The sequence below is a fragment of the Bufo gargarizans genome, chromosome 3 (genome assembly GCF_014858855.1).
Source record: "Bufo gargarizans isolate SCDJY-AF-19 chromosome 3, ASM1485885v1, whole genome shotgun sequence".
In the NCBI taxonomy this organism is placed as follows: domain Eukaryota; kingdom Metazoa; phylum Chordata; class Amphibia; order Anura; family Bufonidae; genus Bufo; species Bufo gargarizans.
In genome coordinates, this window is record NC_058082.1 from 547,927,553 (window position 1) to 547,944,064 (window position 16,512).

At 39.9% G+C, this 16,512-nt stretch overlaps 1 protein-coding gene across 1 annotated transcript in view; it reads right to left on the reverse strand.

Moving 5' to 3' along the window:
• Nucleotides 1–13,923: 13,923 nt before the first annotated feature.
• Nucleotides 13,924–16,512, reverse strand: part of LOC122931791 (zinc finger protein 271-like) — a 36,118-nt gene continuing 33,529 nt past the window's right edge. Inside the window, exons 5-6 of the mRNA XM_044285851.1 lie at nucleotides 14,721–14,773; nucleotides 13,924–14,557 (exon numbers count right to left, since the gene is read on the reverse strand). Of these exons, the coding sequence (XP_044141786.1) occupies nucleotides 13,924–14,557; nucleotides 14,721–14,773 (687 nt within the window). The remainder of the gene's footprint in view (nucleotides 14,558–14,720; nucleotides 14,774–16,512) is intronic.

Consider the following 16,512-nt stretch of genomic DNA (forward strand, 5'->3'; position numbering starts at 1 on the left):
CCAGGCCTTGTTCATTTTTATCTGAGTCAACCTGTCAGCATTGCCAGTGGACAAGCGGATATGCTTATCTGTTATAATGCCACCAGCAGCACTAAATACACGCTCAGACAAAACGCTGGAGGCGGGGCAGGCCAGCACCTCTAAGGCGTAGAGTGCAAGTGCGTGCCACATGTCCAGCTTGGCCACCCAGTAGTTGTAAGGCACTGAGGGATCATTTTGGACACTGACACGGTCTGCTATGTATTCCTTCACCATCTTTCAAAATGTTTCCCTCCTTGTGCCACTAGGCCGCACTTCAGGGTGATGTTGCTGGCTGGGTGTCATGAAAGTGTCCCATGCATTGGAGAGTGTTGCACTGTCTTTGGTAGAACTGCTGTGTGTTCCCATTGTTTCCCTTCCTCGGTTGCCTATGGAAGTACGGACTCTGCCGGCAGCGTTGTCAGATGGAAAATTTTGGAGCAATCTCTCAACAAGTACCTTCTGGTATTGCACTGTTTTACTCGTCCTCTCCACCACAGAAATGTCAGATAAAAAGTTCTCTTTATAGCGGGGGTCGAGAAGGGTGAACACCCAGTAATCCGTATTATCTAAAATGCGTATAACGCGAGGGTCACGGGAAAGGCAGCCTAACATGAAGTCGGACATGTGTGCCAGAGTACCAACAGGCAAGACGTCGATGTCGACATCAGGATGACTCTCCATGTCCTCATCCTCCTCCTCTTCGCCCACCCACGCTGAACAGATGCAATTAAAGTTCCATGGGTACTACCCTCTGTAGCAGAGGCAACTGTCTCCAGCTCCAATTGTCTCCAATTTGCGCTGAGAAGACGAACTGTGGGTGGTCTGGCTATCACCCTGTGTAATGTCCTCCCCCATTTCCTCGTAGAGTAGAGTAGACACAACAGTGGGATGGTTATGCTGATAATAGCGTTATAGCCATAACCATCTGTGTGGATTAATCAAAGTTTTTGTAAATAGTGGCAGTTAATTCGAAAGGCGATGACCATGTTGCAGCTGATATTCCACAACTGCCCTCTGCTGCTCACAAAGCCGGGCCAACATGTAGAACGTAGTTCCAGCTCACGTCGCGCAACAGTCGGCTAGCTGAAAGCCGCAAGGCTGTGGACTTGGGGAAATGGGCACACACGCGGCACACCTATACTAGTAGCTCTGGCAAATTGGGGTAGGTTTTGATAAACCGCTGAACCACTAAGTTTAAGACGTGGGCTATGCATTGAATGTGTGTCAGGTTGCCGAGCTCCAATGCCGCCACCAAGTTACGGCCATTGTCAGACATAACCATGCCTGGTTGTAGGTTGAGTGGCGATAACCACAGCTCGGTCTGGTCCCTTATACCCTGCCACAGCTCTGCGGTGTTGTGCTGTTTGTCCCCTAAGCATATCAGCTTCAGCACGGCCTGTTGACGCTTCCCCACAGCATTGCTACACTGCTTCCAGCTACCGAATGATGGCAGACTGGTGCTGGATGTGGAAGTGGAGGAGGAGGCGGCAGAGGAGGAGAAGTGGGGGTTGGAGCCAGTAACATAGCTGCTGGCGGAGACCCTGATGGACGTAGGACCTGCAATCTGGGGCGTGGGTAGCACCTGTGCCATCCCAGGGTACGACTCCCTCCCGGCCTCTACAACATTCACCCAGTGTGCGGTCAGGGAAATGTAGTGTCCCTGGCCAAATGCACTTGTCCATGTGTCCGTGGTTAAGTGGACCTTCCCAGTAAGTGCGTTGTTAGGGGCATGGGTGATGTTCTGGGACACATGCTGGTGTAAGGCGGGCACGGCACACACTGTGAAAAATAGTGGCGGCTGGGGACTGCGTACTGAGGGCCGGCCGCCAACATCAGGCTGCGGAAGGCCTCAGTGTCCACTAGCCTAAATGGCAACATTTCAAGGGCCTTTAGTTTTAAAAGTTGCGCATTCAATGCTATGGCCTGTTGGTGGGTGGGTATTTGCATTTGCGTTCAAATGCCTATGTTATGGACATTTGGACGCTGCGCTGGGACAGGGAAGTGGATGTTGTTGCTGATGGTTCATGTAAAGGTCCAGGTGCAGGGCGAGGGGCATCCAGGGCTGCGCCTTCGACAGGGGATTGGCCAGCAGTGCGTAACACAGGGAAGAGGAGGCAGTGGTGTGACCCGCAGACCCAAATTGTGGACCCAGGCGTTCGGCCAACTTATTAGGGTGCTTGGATGCAATGTGGAAGATCATGCTGGTGGTAGTGAGGTTGCTAGTGTTTAAGCCCTTTCTCATTTTGGTATAGCATAGGTTGCAAACTACCACTCTTTTGTCATCTGCAATTTCCTCAATAAAGCGCCCTACTGCGGAAGATCTACCCCTTGGCAAGGTAGATTTATGCATGGAGGTGCTCGGTGTGACGGTTGGGAGCCTGTTTGGTGTGGGCCGACTTCTCCCTTTTGCAACCCCACTGCCTCTTCCAGCCTATTGCGGTGCTGTGGATCCCTCCCCCTCTGTACTGCTGTCCTCACTTGGCTTTTCACCTTCCCATGTTGGGTCAGTGACCCCATCGTCCACCACCTCCTCTTCCACTACCTCACTCTGCTTATCCTCCTGTCTTGACCTAACCACAACCTCAGTGATTGACAACTGTGTCTCATCATCATCCACCTTGTGAGTGAATGATTGCTGTTCACCACCATCATCTTCTTGAGACTGTGAAGGCTCAAGAGGTTGGGAATCAGGGCACAATATCTTCAATCGTGCTGGGCACGAGGGCCAAATGTAATAATGGTGCTGGAAAGAGCTCCTCGGAATATTCGAGTGTGGGATCACTCATTTGGTAAGCCTCTCCATTGTGGGAGGAAGGATGATCTGAGTGAGGATCGGTTGACCAGACTTTTGGCTACAGAAACTGGACTTGATGGAAGAGAGGGTGGTGCTTAACTGACTGGAAGCATTATCTTCTGCAATCCAACCGACCAATTGTTCGCACTGGTCCGATTGGACAGTGTTGCCATGTGCCGCTCATCTAAGTTGGACATGCAGCTGGGTACAGTTTTCTTAATATTTTTTTGTAGTGCATTGGCAGCAGGCACAGTTTCATTACGCCCAGGGCCACGGCCTCTGAGTGAACCATCAGCATCACGCCCTCTTCCCCATCCCTTAGTGCTCGCCTTCATATTTATGGATTTGTTACTTGTTGTGACGCAGTTTTTTTCACTGCCCACAAAAGACACAGTTTTCAGATGCAGTATAGTATATAACAAGATATAGAAGCGAGCACTCAGTTCTATGGCACCACTCAGATTTTATTTGTTAAAAATCACTAGTTAATAATAACATTAATAAAATGACATGCAATCAATAATGGTTAAAACAATTGTATAATATAAAACAATTACAACGGTCGACCGTGTGGACACTGAAACAATAAGAATAAAAAGCTCTTACAGCATAAATTAGGGATTCCAATGGTGATAAGTGAAAAATAATGGTGAATAAATAAATAAATACAATGAATTAATTAAATATTGTTAAAATATAATACATAAGCTTGAACGTGATGAATTCGTGAAAAAATGGTGAATTGAATAGGTGAACACTAGTTGGAGTCCAGCGCGGTATAGCGCAGTATGCTGAGTTAGTTCCTATGGAGAAAATAAGTGGGTCCGAGTCTATGGTGTTGTACACCGCAACACAGAGAGCTTGGCTGTTTAATAGTGCAGTCCCATGGCACGATGGTTATCTCGGCTATAATCTTACCTCTATCTGGAAGGAGCCGTCAGAAGTCTGGTCTCCTATGATAAGGTAAAGTTTCTTTAGGACGCTGAACGATCTGCTCGGAACGCTGCTCCGTCTCCGCGGCTCACAAACTCTGACGATCTCGCCCAAATCTCGTGATACTTCAAGCGGGACTTTCGTCCAGTGACAGCGCTTGCTCAGATCTCCCGGGCAATAGAATCGTCACGAAAAAACAGTTGTTCAATAATTAATCTTTAAAGCATGGCCATGCAATAAGTCCTTGTTACGGAGGTAAGTGCGGAGTATCTGTTACCCAGACGCGTTTCGGGATATTCCAATCCCTTCTTCAGTGGTACCTCCTGCAGTTCTAACCTCCTCTTTTATAGGCGTCCATAGGGTCCTACACAAACTCCGGTTGTCATAGTCCAGAATGGGAGTATCCACAGCCAATTTCCGCCATAATGCGGTTTTGATGCGTTTGTGTTGCGGTTTTTAATGCATAGATGCGTTTTTTTCTGATTTGTGTTCTAAATCATATCTTCAATTAATGGACCCCAGTTTGGATCATAAAAAATGCATACAGATCAGTATACAGCTTAATAAACAAAAATAATATAAAAAAATGCATACAAATCAGTATACAAATTAATATACATAAAATAATTCCAGATAAAATGTTAAAAAGCAGCATAAAATGTAAATGACAAAGGATGAATGTAATAGATGAATAGGTCAGGCAGAAATGTTTGGTTGGCATGGAGATGGTCGGATGTGGCTAGGGTCCCAAACCAGAGGGGGGGTCCCAGCGCCGCTAAACGGCCAAGCATGGGATCCACCGTCGGGGATGGGGCCAAAGCCTTATAAAAATCCGAACAGTTCCATGTCAGAATTCAGTCCAAACGGTAGTAAGGAACCGAATTCGTAGATCTGCCTGGATTCTGCTCTGGACATCTTCTGGATATAGTCTCCACCTCTCCAGTGTTGATTAATCCTCTCCAGTCCTACAAACTTCAGGTTCCCTGGGTTACTATTATGTGTGTCTTTGTAATGTTTTGACAATGAGTGCTTCTCATACCCTTTTTTTATATTCGAGATGTGTTCTCTGATTCTTGTCTTTAAGGGGCGTTTGGTACACCCTATATATTGACGATTGCAGGGGCATTGTATTAAATAAATAACCCCTGTCGTGTTGCAAGAAATACAATCGTCAATCTTCCATTTATAATTATTTTGGGTAGAACAGATCTCGAGGGTCTTGCATGGCAGATTATTAAATTTGCAACCTATGCACCTTCCACATTTGTAGAAACCCTTCATCTTCATGAAAGAACCCAGTGTGTTGTCTTTATGCATTTTATTCGGGACTGATGGGGCTACTTTCAAACCCAAATTTGGGGCTTTGGTGAAAGTGATCTTGGGTGCATGTGGCAGGAGGTGACCTATTGTTTTATCACCCAGTAGGTATGGCCAGTTGGACCTAATCATTTTTTGGATCCTTTTGTAATTACTATTAAAAGGAAGTATCAACCTGATATCCATTATGGATGAGTCATCTAACTGCAGTTTTTGTTTCTCCTTAAAAAATTATTCTCTCTCCAATTGTCTTACAGTATTAAGGGCCTCATCTATTATTCCCACAGGATACTGTTTGTCTTTAAAATAGGATTTCATTTTCGTCGCCTCTTCCTCAAATTTTGCGTCCTCCGTACAATTCCGTCTAATACGTCTGAACTGTCCGGTGGGAACATTAATCAACCACCTTGGAAGATGACAGCTAGAAAATGGAATAAAGCTATTTGTAGCTGTGGGTTTTTGGAACATGCTGCATTTATAATTTCCTTCTGATGCTTCAATTAGTAAGTCTAGATACTCCGTTTTATTTTGAATGTTTGAGGTGAAGATGAGACCTTTATTATTTTCATTTAAACTCCTCAAAAATGCTTGCAACTTAATTTCGTCCTCTTTCCAGATGAAAATGACGTCATCTATATAGCGCCGCCATAGGACCAGGTCCCCCCCCAGCATGGGATCTATGGTACAAATTAATCAGTATACAAATTAATATACATAAAATAATTCCAGATAAAATGTTAAAAAGCAGCATAAAATGTAAATGACAAAGGATGAATGTAATAGATGAATAGGTCAGGCAGAAATGTTTGGTTAGATGTGGCTAGGGTCCTAAAGAAACTTTACCTTATCATAGGAGACCAGACTTCTGACGGCTCCTTCCAGATAGAGGTAAGATTATAGCCGAGATAACCATCGTGCCATGGGACTGCACTATTAAACAGCCAAGCTCTCTGTGTTGCGGTGTATAACACCATAGACTCGGACCCACTTATTTTCTCCATAGGAACTAACTCAGCATACTGCGCTATACCGCGCTGGACTCCAACTAGTGTTCACCTATTCAATTCACCATTTTTTCATGAATTCATCACGTTCAAGCTTATGTATTATATTTTAACAATATTTAATTAATTCATTGTATTTATTTATTTATTCACCATTATTTTTCACTTATCACCATTGGAATCCCTAATTTATGCTGTAGGAGCTTTTTATTCTTATTGTTTCAGTGTCCACACGGTCGACCGTTGTAATTGTTTTATATTATACAATTGTTTTAACCATTATTGATTGCATGTCATTTTATTAATGTTATTATTAACTAGTGATTTTTAACAAATAAAATCTGAGTGGTGCCATAGAACTGAGTGCTCGCTTCTATATCTTGTTAAGTACTCTTCTAATTGAGGTGTGGCGTCCTCAACCTTTAGTTTGTAGCACCATACCATCCATTGTCAGCAGTGAGCCACTTCATCTAATTAACCAATTTGCAGTACAGTATATGACACAAAACAGCACAGATTTTGGACATTATTTAAGCCACAGATTATTGGAATATGCAGTACAGACACTGTTTTATGATGTTGTTTATATTTATACCTATATTATTCCCAATATATGGCCCTAACAACCAATGACGGTGTTCAAATGCAGAGCACTGAGATTAACGGATTAAACCACAGACAGCAAAAATGTTGTTGGATACTGGGAAATATGTATATATTTTTCTTTCACTTTTCCCAATATATGGCCCTGAAAACCACAGATGGTGTTCAAATGCAGAGCACTGAGATTAATGGATTGAACTGCAGACAGCAAAAATGTGGTCAGATTCTGGGAAATAAGTGTATATATTTTTTAAACTTTTTCCCAATATATGGCCCTAACAACCACTGACGGTATTCAAATGCAGAGCACTGAGATTAACGGATTAAACCGCAGACAGCAAAAATATGTTCAGATTCTGGGAAATATGTATTATTTGTTTTTCACTTTTTCCCAATATATGGCCCTGAAAACCACAGGCGGTGTTCAAATGCAGAGCACTGAGATTAACGGATTAAACTGCAGACAGCAAAAATGTGATCAGATTCTAAGAAATATGCACAGGATGGGCCATTTATATAGATACACCTTAATAAAATGGGAATGCTTGGTGATATTAACTTCCTGTTTGTGGCACATTAGTATATGTGAAGGGGGAAACTTTTCAAGACGGGTGGTGACCACCAGTGTTCCCTCTAAGCTGCGCGGGTGGGCGGCCGCGCAGCAATTATTGTGGCCCCGCTCACAATTTTATAATGCCCGCTCACTCAGCCTAGTTCACTAACGCTGCTGGCAAAATGCCAGCTCTTGTCGTCACTCGTCAGACTTATGTGCGTGACGGCGCCGACGTCCTCCTCGTAGTCTTGTGCGGCTCAGCACAGCGGGGCGCCGCCTACATAACGTCAGACGTCACACACACACCGCTGTTCGCGCACTTATTGGCGCTGCAGGATTCGTGGGAGAAGGAAAGGAACTCTGAGGAGCGTGGGCACAGAGTTCGCTGAGGTAGTGGCCGTGTCTGGTCTGAAAGAAATTGAAAGACTGTGCTGGGCTGGCGGCGCTGCTGTTGCTGTGGGCTGTGGCAGGGCCGGGGGTGAAAAGGGGAGAAAAATAAGTTATAAAAAAGTCTGATAAATACCAGTGTGAATGAAGGACTGTTAAAAGGGGTTAATAACTACTGAAGGCCCTTCACAGTAGTTATTAACCCCTTTAAGCAGTCCCCCAGTCACAGTATTTATTAACCACTTCAGCAGTCCCCCATTCACAGTATTTATTAACCACTTCAGCAGTCCCCCATTCACAGTATTTATTAACCCCTTTCACTAGTCCCCTCTTCAGTGAAGGGGGGACTGCTGAAGGGGTTAATAAATACTGTGAATGGGGGACTGCTGAAGTGGTTAATAAATACTGTGAATGGGGGACTGCTGAAGTGGTTAATAAATACTGTGAATGGGGGACTGCTGAAGTGGTTAATAAATACTGTGACTGGGGGACTGCTTAAAGGGGTTAATAACTACTGTGAAGGGCCTTCAGTAGTTATTAACCCCTTTTAACAGTCCTTCATTCACACTGGTATTTATCAGACTTTTTTATAACGTATTTTTCTCCCCTTTTCACCCCCGGCCCTGCCACAGCCCACAGCAACAGCAGCGCCGCCAGCCCAGCACAGTCTTTCTTTTTTCCCCCTTTAGGTGTTTAGGTGTTAGAGCAATCTAATTAAAGTTCTATTTTAACACCTAAAGAGAAAGGAAAAAAATAAAACCTACTGTTTCTCTAGATGACCTTATGTTGATAGTAGTGTTAATAGAGTCTCAATGATTTGTAAAAATAGTGTAGATGCTTTTATAGACCCTTGAGACTCTATTACCACTACTATCAACATAAGGTCATCTAGATCTAGAGAAACAGCAGCTTTTTTAAATTATTTTTTTTCCTTTAGGTGTTTAGGTATTAGAGCAATAAAATGAAAGTTATGTTTTAACATAAGGGTCAGAAACTGGGTTTTGTTTAGCCTCTTGGTTATTAGTTTTTCTATGTAAGTTCTCTGGATCAAAGATTTTTTTTTCCCTGTATGGTTTTTATATGGAGAGCAATGTCCAGTGATCACAGAGAGGACTATATATTGTACGGGATGGTGCAGGGGTTATACTGTATTGTATGGGATGGCGCTAAGGTTTGTATGCTCTTTGAAGTGACAATTATCTTAGGTTTTCCTATCGCCCACCTTTGATGGCGCTGCGCCCAGCTCTGAGCCGACCCCGCTCAGCAGCTGCCAAGGCTTAGAGGGAACACTGGTGACCACTGCGGCCATTTTGAAGTCGGCCATTTTGAATCCAACTTTAGTTTTTTCAATAGGAAGAGGGTCATGTAAAACATCAAACTTATTGGGAATTTCACAAAAAAAACAATGGTGTGCTTGGTTTTAACGTAACTTTATTCTTTCATGAGTTATTTACAAGTTTCTGACCACTAATAAAATATGTTCAATGTGCTGCCCATTGTGTTGGATTGTCAATGCAACCCTCTTCTCCCACTCTTCACACACTGATAGCAACACCGCAGGAGAAATGCTAGCACAGGCTTCCAGTATCCGTAGTTTCAGGTGCTGCACATCTCGTATCTTCACAGAATATGCTGTGAAAAGAGGGTTGCATTGACAATCCAACACAATGGGCAGCACTTGAACACATTTTATAAGTGGTCAGAAACTTGTAAATAACTCATGAAAGAATAAAGTTACGTTAAAACCAAGAAGTTCTTTTATGCGCCTACCATGGTGATCAAGGGTGGCGGGGAATGAGGGTTCCAGGCCAGAGAGTGAGCATGAGAAAGAGAGACCACATCCAAGGGAGGATTCATTTTTTCAAATTGAAAATTATAGAATTGAAATATGGGAGAAATTATTAAAGTGTAAAAGTGTGAAATCTTTTCAAAGTTTAAGCATTGTATGTGGCGCACAATAATTACTGAATAATATATTACATTTTATTCCCTGTCACCTATGCATAGTAGGTGTTTATTCACGTCTAAAATTGCATAATGTCAACCCAAGAATGTAACAGAAAAATTATAGAAATTTATTAAGCTCTCAACTAAGTAGAGGAGGGGTATATTACACCCCAAAATTTGTTAATTTCACCAAAAAATGGAACTGACAATTTTTTTAAATAAAACCTGTCTACTAGGTATAGCAGTGGTTAATCACACTCAAAAATTGGTGAATTTCACTGAAAAATGTAACTGACTACTATTATTATTTTTAACCTGTCTACTAGGTATAACAATGGTACTATACACTCAAAAATCTGTGAATTTTACCAGAAAATGTAACTGACAAATTTATTTATTTTCGGTCAACTAGGTATAGAAGTGGTACATTACACCCAAAAATTGTTCAATTTCACCAGAATATATAACTGACAATTTTTTTGTTTAGCCTGTCTTCTAGGTATAGCAGTGGTAATATACACCCAAAAATTTGTTAATTTCCCCCAAAAATGTTAATAGCAATTTATTAATTTTTTTAACCGGCCTACTAGGTATAGCAGTGGTACTATACACCGAAAAATTGGTGAATTTCAGCCTAAAATTTTAATGACAATTTTTTTTATTTTTAACCAGCCTACTAGGTATAGCAGTGGTACTATACACCCCAAAATTAGTGAATTTCACTCGAAAATGTTAATGAAAATTTATTTAATTTTTTAACCGGCCTACTAGGTATAGCAGTAGGACTATAAACCCAAAAATTGGTGAATTTCACCCTAAAATGTTAATGACAATTTTTTTTTTAACCGGCCTACTAGGTATAGAGTGGTTTTATACACCCAAAAATTGGTGAATTTCACCCGAAAATGTAAATGACAAAGTAGGGAAATGATATAAAATAAAACACGTACAAAAAAAAAAAAATTGATTTATGAGGTGGAGTTCCATATGGAGTAGGAGTTTAAGGAGGAGGTGGACTTGGCGGTGTAGGTGGACACGGCGGTGGAGGAGGAAATGGTAGCCAACACAGGTTTTTGGTTTTAATTTAATTTTTTAAAATTAGGGTACACACCAAAAGAGTGTGAAATATCCAAGACAGCACGGTTACAAAAATACCACACTTATAAAAATTTTCTTCCGTTTTAATACAGAAAAATTAAAAGCCTTGAGGAAAAAAACATTTATAACCATATTCTAACCCCTATAATTTTTTTGTTCTTATGTGTACGGGGATGTGTGAGGGCTCACTTTTTGCTGGACAATCTGTCCATTAAGAGTTACCAATTTTCAGTGTATGCAACTTTTTGATCACTTTTAATAAAAAAATGATTGGGTAGTTGAAGTGACAAAAAATGGCAAATTGCCATTATAGCCTCCATAAATTTCAGGGAGTGCAGGTTCCAATATGCTTTTTACCATTTGTGGTGCCATAATGGCCTCTATTAAATCCAGGGATGCAGGTACCAACATGCATGCTGAGCCCACTTTATGCCTCTCCTGGTGCCAGACCAGTTGCAATGAATGCAATGAGAGCAGGCTATAGCTTTATACTTACACTGATTAAAGTCAGCCTATGGGGCAGACAAGCTGGTCAGGGGTGCAAGAATAACTGGAGTCAGCCGCACCTCCAGCTCAGTACAACTGCAAAAAAGGGGCTCATGTATTTTAATATATCATGCTCAAGATTAGAGCGCCAGCTCCCCAAAAAAAACCTTCTGATTCAGATGAAACCAAAGTCTTTCTGATTTGTTTTGGGCAAAGTGAGGGAGAGGGAGAGAGGGTCAAATTTTGATAAATTTCTGTGCAGACTTTGAACTGTTTTCACTGAAACAAACAAAATTTCTTTTTATGGTTAAAATTCTTGTGACTGTGTTTAAATCAAGTGTGGAACAGTCTAAAGTCCAAGCTAGGGACAAAGCATAGCCCTTTTACCAAGATCCTTATCTGCTCCACAATTAGAACTGTAGATGTTAATACAAGAACACTATCCATCATTTCTTGCAGATCTACTGCTTCTTCTTCTGGGATGGATATCTTCTTTTTCTCCTCTTTCCTCTTGATAATTTCCTTTATGTTCAGTTTCTTGAGAGGACTCAATCAGTCTTATATTGTCAGACAGACTCTATATGATAGATTTTTACAGGTGTCTTAAAATGAAGTGGAAGTATACAAATTTGGTATCTCTGTAACCATGCTCACCTATAGAATAAGGAGAACAGGTTAATTTCACCATATAGTCAAACAGATATTTTTTCCAGCTTCCCACTTTGTGTGAAGTAATAAATGGTACCAAGAGACTGGCACACTAAACATATGGAGAAAGATGGCTACATTCAAAACGGCTGAATTTATTTTACATACAAATAAAATTGAACAGATAAAATCTTACTGCAATAATAAAATATGTTCAGTGTGGTATAGTGAACATTCAATGGATATCTAAAACATCAATAAATTCGCATAATATATCATCGATGATTATAACAAAATTTTTTACATTAAATACACCTTTGGAGATTCATGGAGTGACTAATACGAAAAGTCATTTATATCTATTTGCAGAAAAATTCCTAGGTAATAGGTGATATAAAAGTCACTTCAATAATTTTTGTCCCTTATAGAAGAAAGCGGGAAGATTGTTGTCCACCGCTACACTGGTATCAGTGGTTTTGGAGACATGGAAAATGATCAGTTTTACTTTCCAATATAATCAAATTCTTTTTTTCGATGTTATTGTTCGGTCCTCAAAATATTAGAGCCAGTAATGATAACCCACAGTTTGTGGACTTACCTTCAGGGACGGCTCTCCCCTTCTTCTTCACCACTGAAGAAGGGGAGAGCCGTCCCTGAAACGCGTATGGCATTGGAATATGACCCTTTTCTATGAAGAACGGACTTTATCATATAAACTAACAGTGCACTGTAAGATTTTCATATTACCTTCGTGAGTATGGATTGTTGAACGAAGATACTTACCCAGAAAAATCGAACTCTATTTCGCTGGCTGATCACGTCACTTCCGGAATTTCGAACTATTCTCCGGCTGCAATCTTCGAATACAAGTGGGACGACGACTGTGAGACAGCCGGGACGCCGGCACCCAGTGGATCCCGACAAACCAGACGGACCAGCCAGAAAAAGTGAAGGTAAGCCCACAAACTGTGGGTTATCATTACTGGCTCAAATATTTAGAGGACCGAACAATAACATTGAAAAAATAAAAATAAAAATAAAAATTGATTATATTGAAAAGTAAAACTGATCATTTTCCATTACTCCAATACCACTGATACCAGTGTAGCGGTGGAAAACAATCTTCCCGCTTTTTTCTATAAGGGACAAAAATTATTGAAGTAACTTTTATATCACCTATTACCTAGGAATTTTTATGCAAATAGATATGAATGACTTTTCGCATTAGGCACTCCATGAATCTCCAAAGGTGTATTTAATTTTAAAAAATGTGTTATAATCATCGATGACATATTATGCAAATGTATTGATGTTTTAGATATCTATTGAATGTTCACTATATCACACTGAACATATTTTATTATTGCAGTAAGATTTTATCTGTTCAATTTTATTTGTATGTAAAATAAATTCTGCCATTTTGAACCTACCCATCTTTCTCCATATGTGTAGTGTGCCAGTCTCTTGGTACCAGATATTATATGTATTTTGAAGGGTGAGTCAATTCCGACTTGAGCACCTTTCTGTGGCTGTGAGAGGGTGAGCTATTTCCCATATACCTCGATTCTAAGTAATAAATGGTGCCATTAGAAAGTACAACTTGTCCTGTAGAAAACAAGCCCTCATATGATCATGTGAATGGAAAAATAAAAATATCATGGCTGTGTTAAAGCAGAAAGCAAAAAACAAAAATATAAACATGGAAAATTACCCAGTACTAAAAGAGTTAAAATTACAATGAAAATGATGAGAATAATCTCTTATTACATTGTCTTGTAAACGCCTTACTATTGTTTTACTATAAGTAAATCAGTTAAAGAGAGTTTCCCATAGAGCTCTTTTGAAATGTAGTCATTGGTTTGTATCGCTCTCTGTGGACATCACAGCCAAGGGAAGACTCTCTGAGTGTAAAGAGACATTACTCGGTCAGTATTCACTCATTGTAAAATTTATCATAAAACAAGTTGTCAGAAAAAATTAAGAACACATCATACGGTAGCAAGTACTACAGTGGAGCGCCACACCTTCCACATTTCATACAGTCTAAAAATTACAGTGGCTTCTACCTTGTCAGCTTTTTCATTTGCCACAAGACCTGAGTTAATACTACTGTTTCCTCATACTATACATGGTTACTTCTTCGTGTGAATTTTTAAATGTTTTAAAATGCTTGATTTTCTTCTAAATCCTTTCCCAAATTCTGTACATGTAAATGGCTTCTCTCCTGTGTGAATTCTCTGATGTTCAGCAAGAATTGACTTCTGACTAAAACACTTCTCACATTCAGTACATGAATATGGCTTCTCTTCTGTGTGAGTTTTATGATGTTGAACAAGATTTGATTTCTGACTAAAACATTTCATACATTCAGTACAAGAATATGGCTTCTCTCCTGTGTGAATTCTCTGATGTGTATCAAAATATGATTTTTGACTAAAGCACTGCTCACATTCAGGACAAGAAAATGGCTTCTCTCCTGTGTAAATTCTTTGATGTCCATCAAGTTGTGATTTATGACTAAAGCACTTCTCACATTCAGGACAAGAAAATGACTTCTCTCCTATGTGAATTTTCTGATGTTGAACAAGATGTGATTTCTCACAAAAACACTTATCACATTCTAGGCAAGAAAATGGCTTCTCTCCAGTGTGAATTCTTTGATGTCCATCAAATTGTAATTTATGACTAAAGCACTTCTCACATTCAGGACAAGAAAATGGCTTCTCTCCTGTGTGAATTCTTAGATGTTCAACAAGATTTTCTTTTCTAATAAATTATTTCTCACATTCTGAACATTTAAGCAACCTTTACTTTGATAAATTTTCTTAGATCTCTTTTCAAAAAGTTTACTATATTCAGATCTTGTCGACATTTTACGCAGTCTATGTTCAGTACTATTACTGACAAGTTGTACTTGATTATCTTCTACTTTATAAGAGGAAGAGAAAAGATAAGTCCAGTAGCCTCATATCCTATCCTCACCTGGAGAAAGAAGAACATATTTATAAGATAAAAGGTCCTTATTTTCTTTGCAAATCAAAATATTAATGCTACCAATACATAAATATATGTAACCTGCTTCCCCATACTTATAACTGCTGACATCCCCTGACAAGGCTCCACATTTTATCAGTGATACACATGGATAAGAGCTCCATGCTACACTGGGTTCTTTATGAACTTTACACTTTGGTCCATGTGCTATGTAGCTAAACTATTTTTTACTTATTAAATAAATTAAAAACATGACAATCATGTCTCTCTGTCTATTAGAGAGGTGCTGGTAGTTCATAAACTGGCAACACGATGTTGATAATTGAAACTTCTGCACACTCTAAACTCATGTTTAATACATTTCTATTGTTTTTTTATGATTTGAGAGGCTAATCAGTTTATAGATGGCAAACATTTTCAGTCGACAGTAGTGATGAGAGAAAACAGAAAGAGTGTTGGCTTCTTCCTCCACCTCTTCTGCCTCTTCCACCTATACCACCACATCCACAGCTCCTCAAGTTCCTATTGCACCCCCTGGTTCAAGATTCTAATTTTAAATTGTTATGTTATTTCAAGTCATTTCTCTATCCACATTTGTTTGCAGGACAATTGTACTGCTCTTACACCCATTTTGGATCCTTTTGCAACCCTTTTGCCCTTTCGATTGCTTTTTTACAGCCATTTTTCAGCCCCAAATTTCGAGTCCCCATTAACTTCAATGGAATTTGTTGTTCGGAGTCAAGTTTGGAACCCGTACCAAACTTTGAATCAAATTTCGGTCGAACCATTTGAACTCAAACATCCACCGGTCCGCTCATCACTAGTCAACAGACCTTTTTCATGTCACCTGATAATAAGATTTTAGGAAAGCATGGAGAGTGAATTGTGGTCTACTTAATTTATCTATTGATATTAACTGCATATAGGAAATACATGGATAGCATGGGTACACTAGAGCGGGAGCGGCATTGGCTGCCGCCTCCTGGTATTGATCACTAATGATAAATGTACTGTCCACGAACATATCCAAGTTCATTTCAGTGACAATCTTATAATGTATTTGCTATATAATATATAATATAATAATTTGTTTCCTTGACCCAATTGTTAATCTTTTCATTTATGTGCATAAAACTTTACTTTAAATTTCTAATCCCAAGAGTCCAAATCACCCTGTCATAATAAATTACCCTCCACTGTATTAATTACCTTATAGAGAACAGTATTGTCTGCAAATTTTAAAATTCTTAGAAAATTCTTAAAAGTCAGTACTTATAATGTATAAACAAATATAACTTAAACCTGACCTTTATAGCATCCTACATGTACCTAAGACACAATCAGTCACCATGTGCTTTCAAGATTATGATGATGTGCTGTGGTGTGTTTTGAATTTACATCATATGGACAAGGCAAAAATCCTTTAAAAAAACTGGCAAATGGACCCCAAATCCCATTAAAGTTTTGAATAATCCCTATAAGGAGGCAAACTTTTACCTCCATATTATATAAGTACACATTAGAAGACTGCACACAAGTAGGACATGACATTAAGAAAACATTTATGAAAGTCATGACGGCACAAAATAACATGAAAAGGAACTGTTTTGTGATCCACCATCCTCTACACTATGTACTGTCTACAATATGTGTTATGTGTTAGAGGTGTATATAACAGTATCTATAGAGAAAATTATGTGTGAGTTAATTACAGATTTGTCCTATGA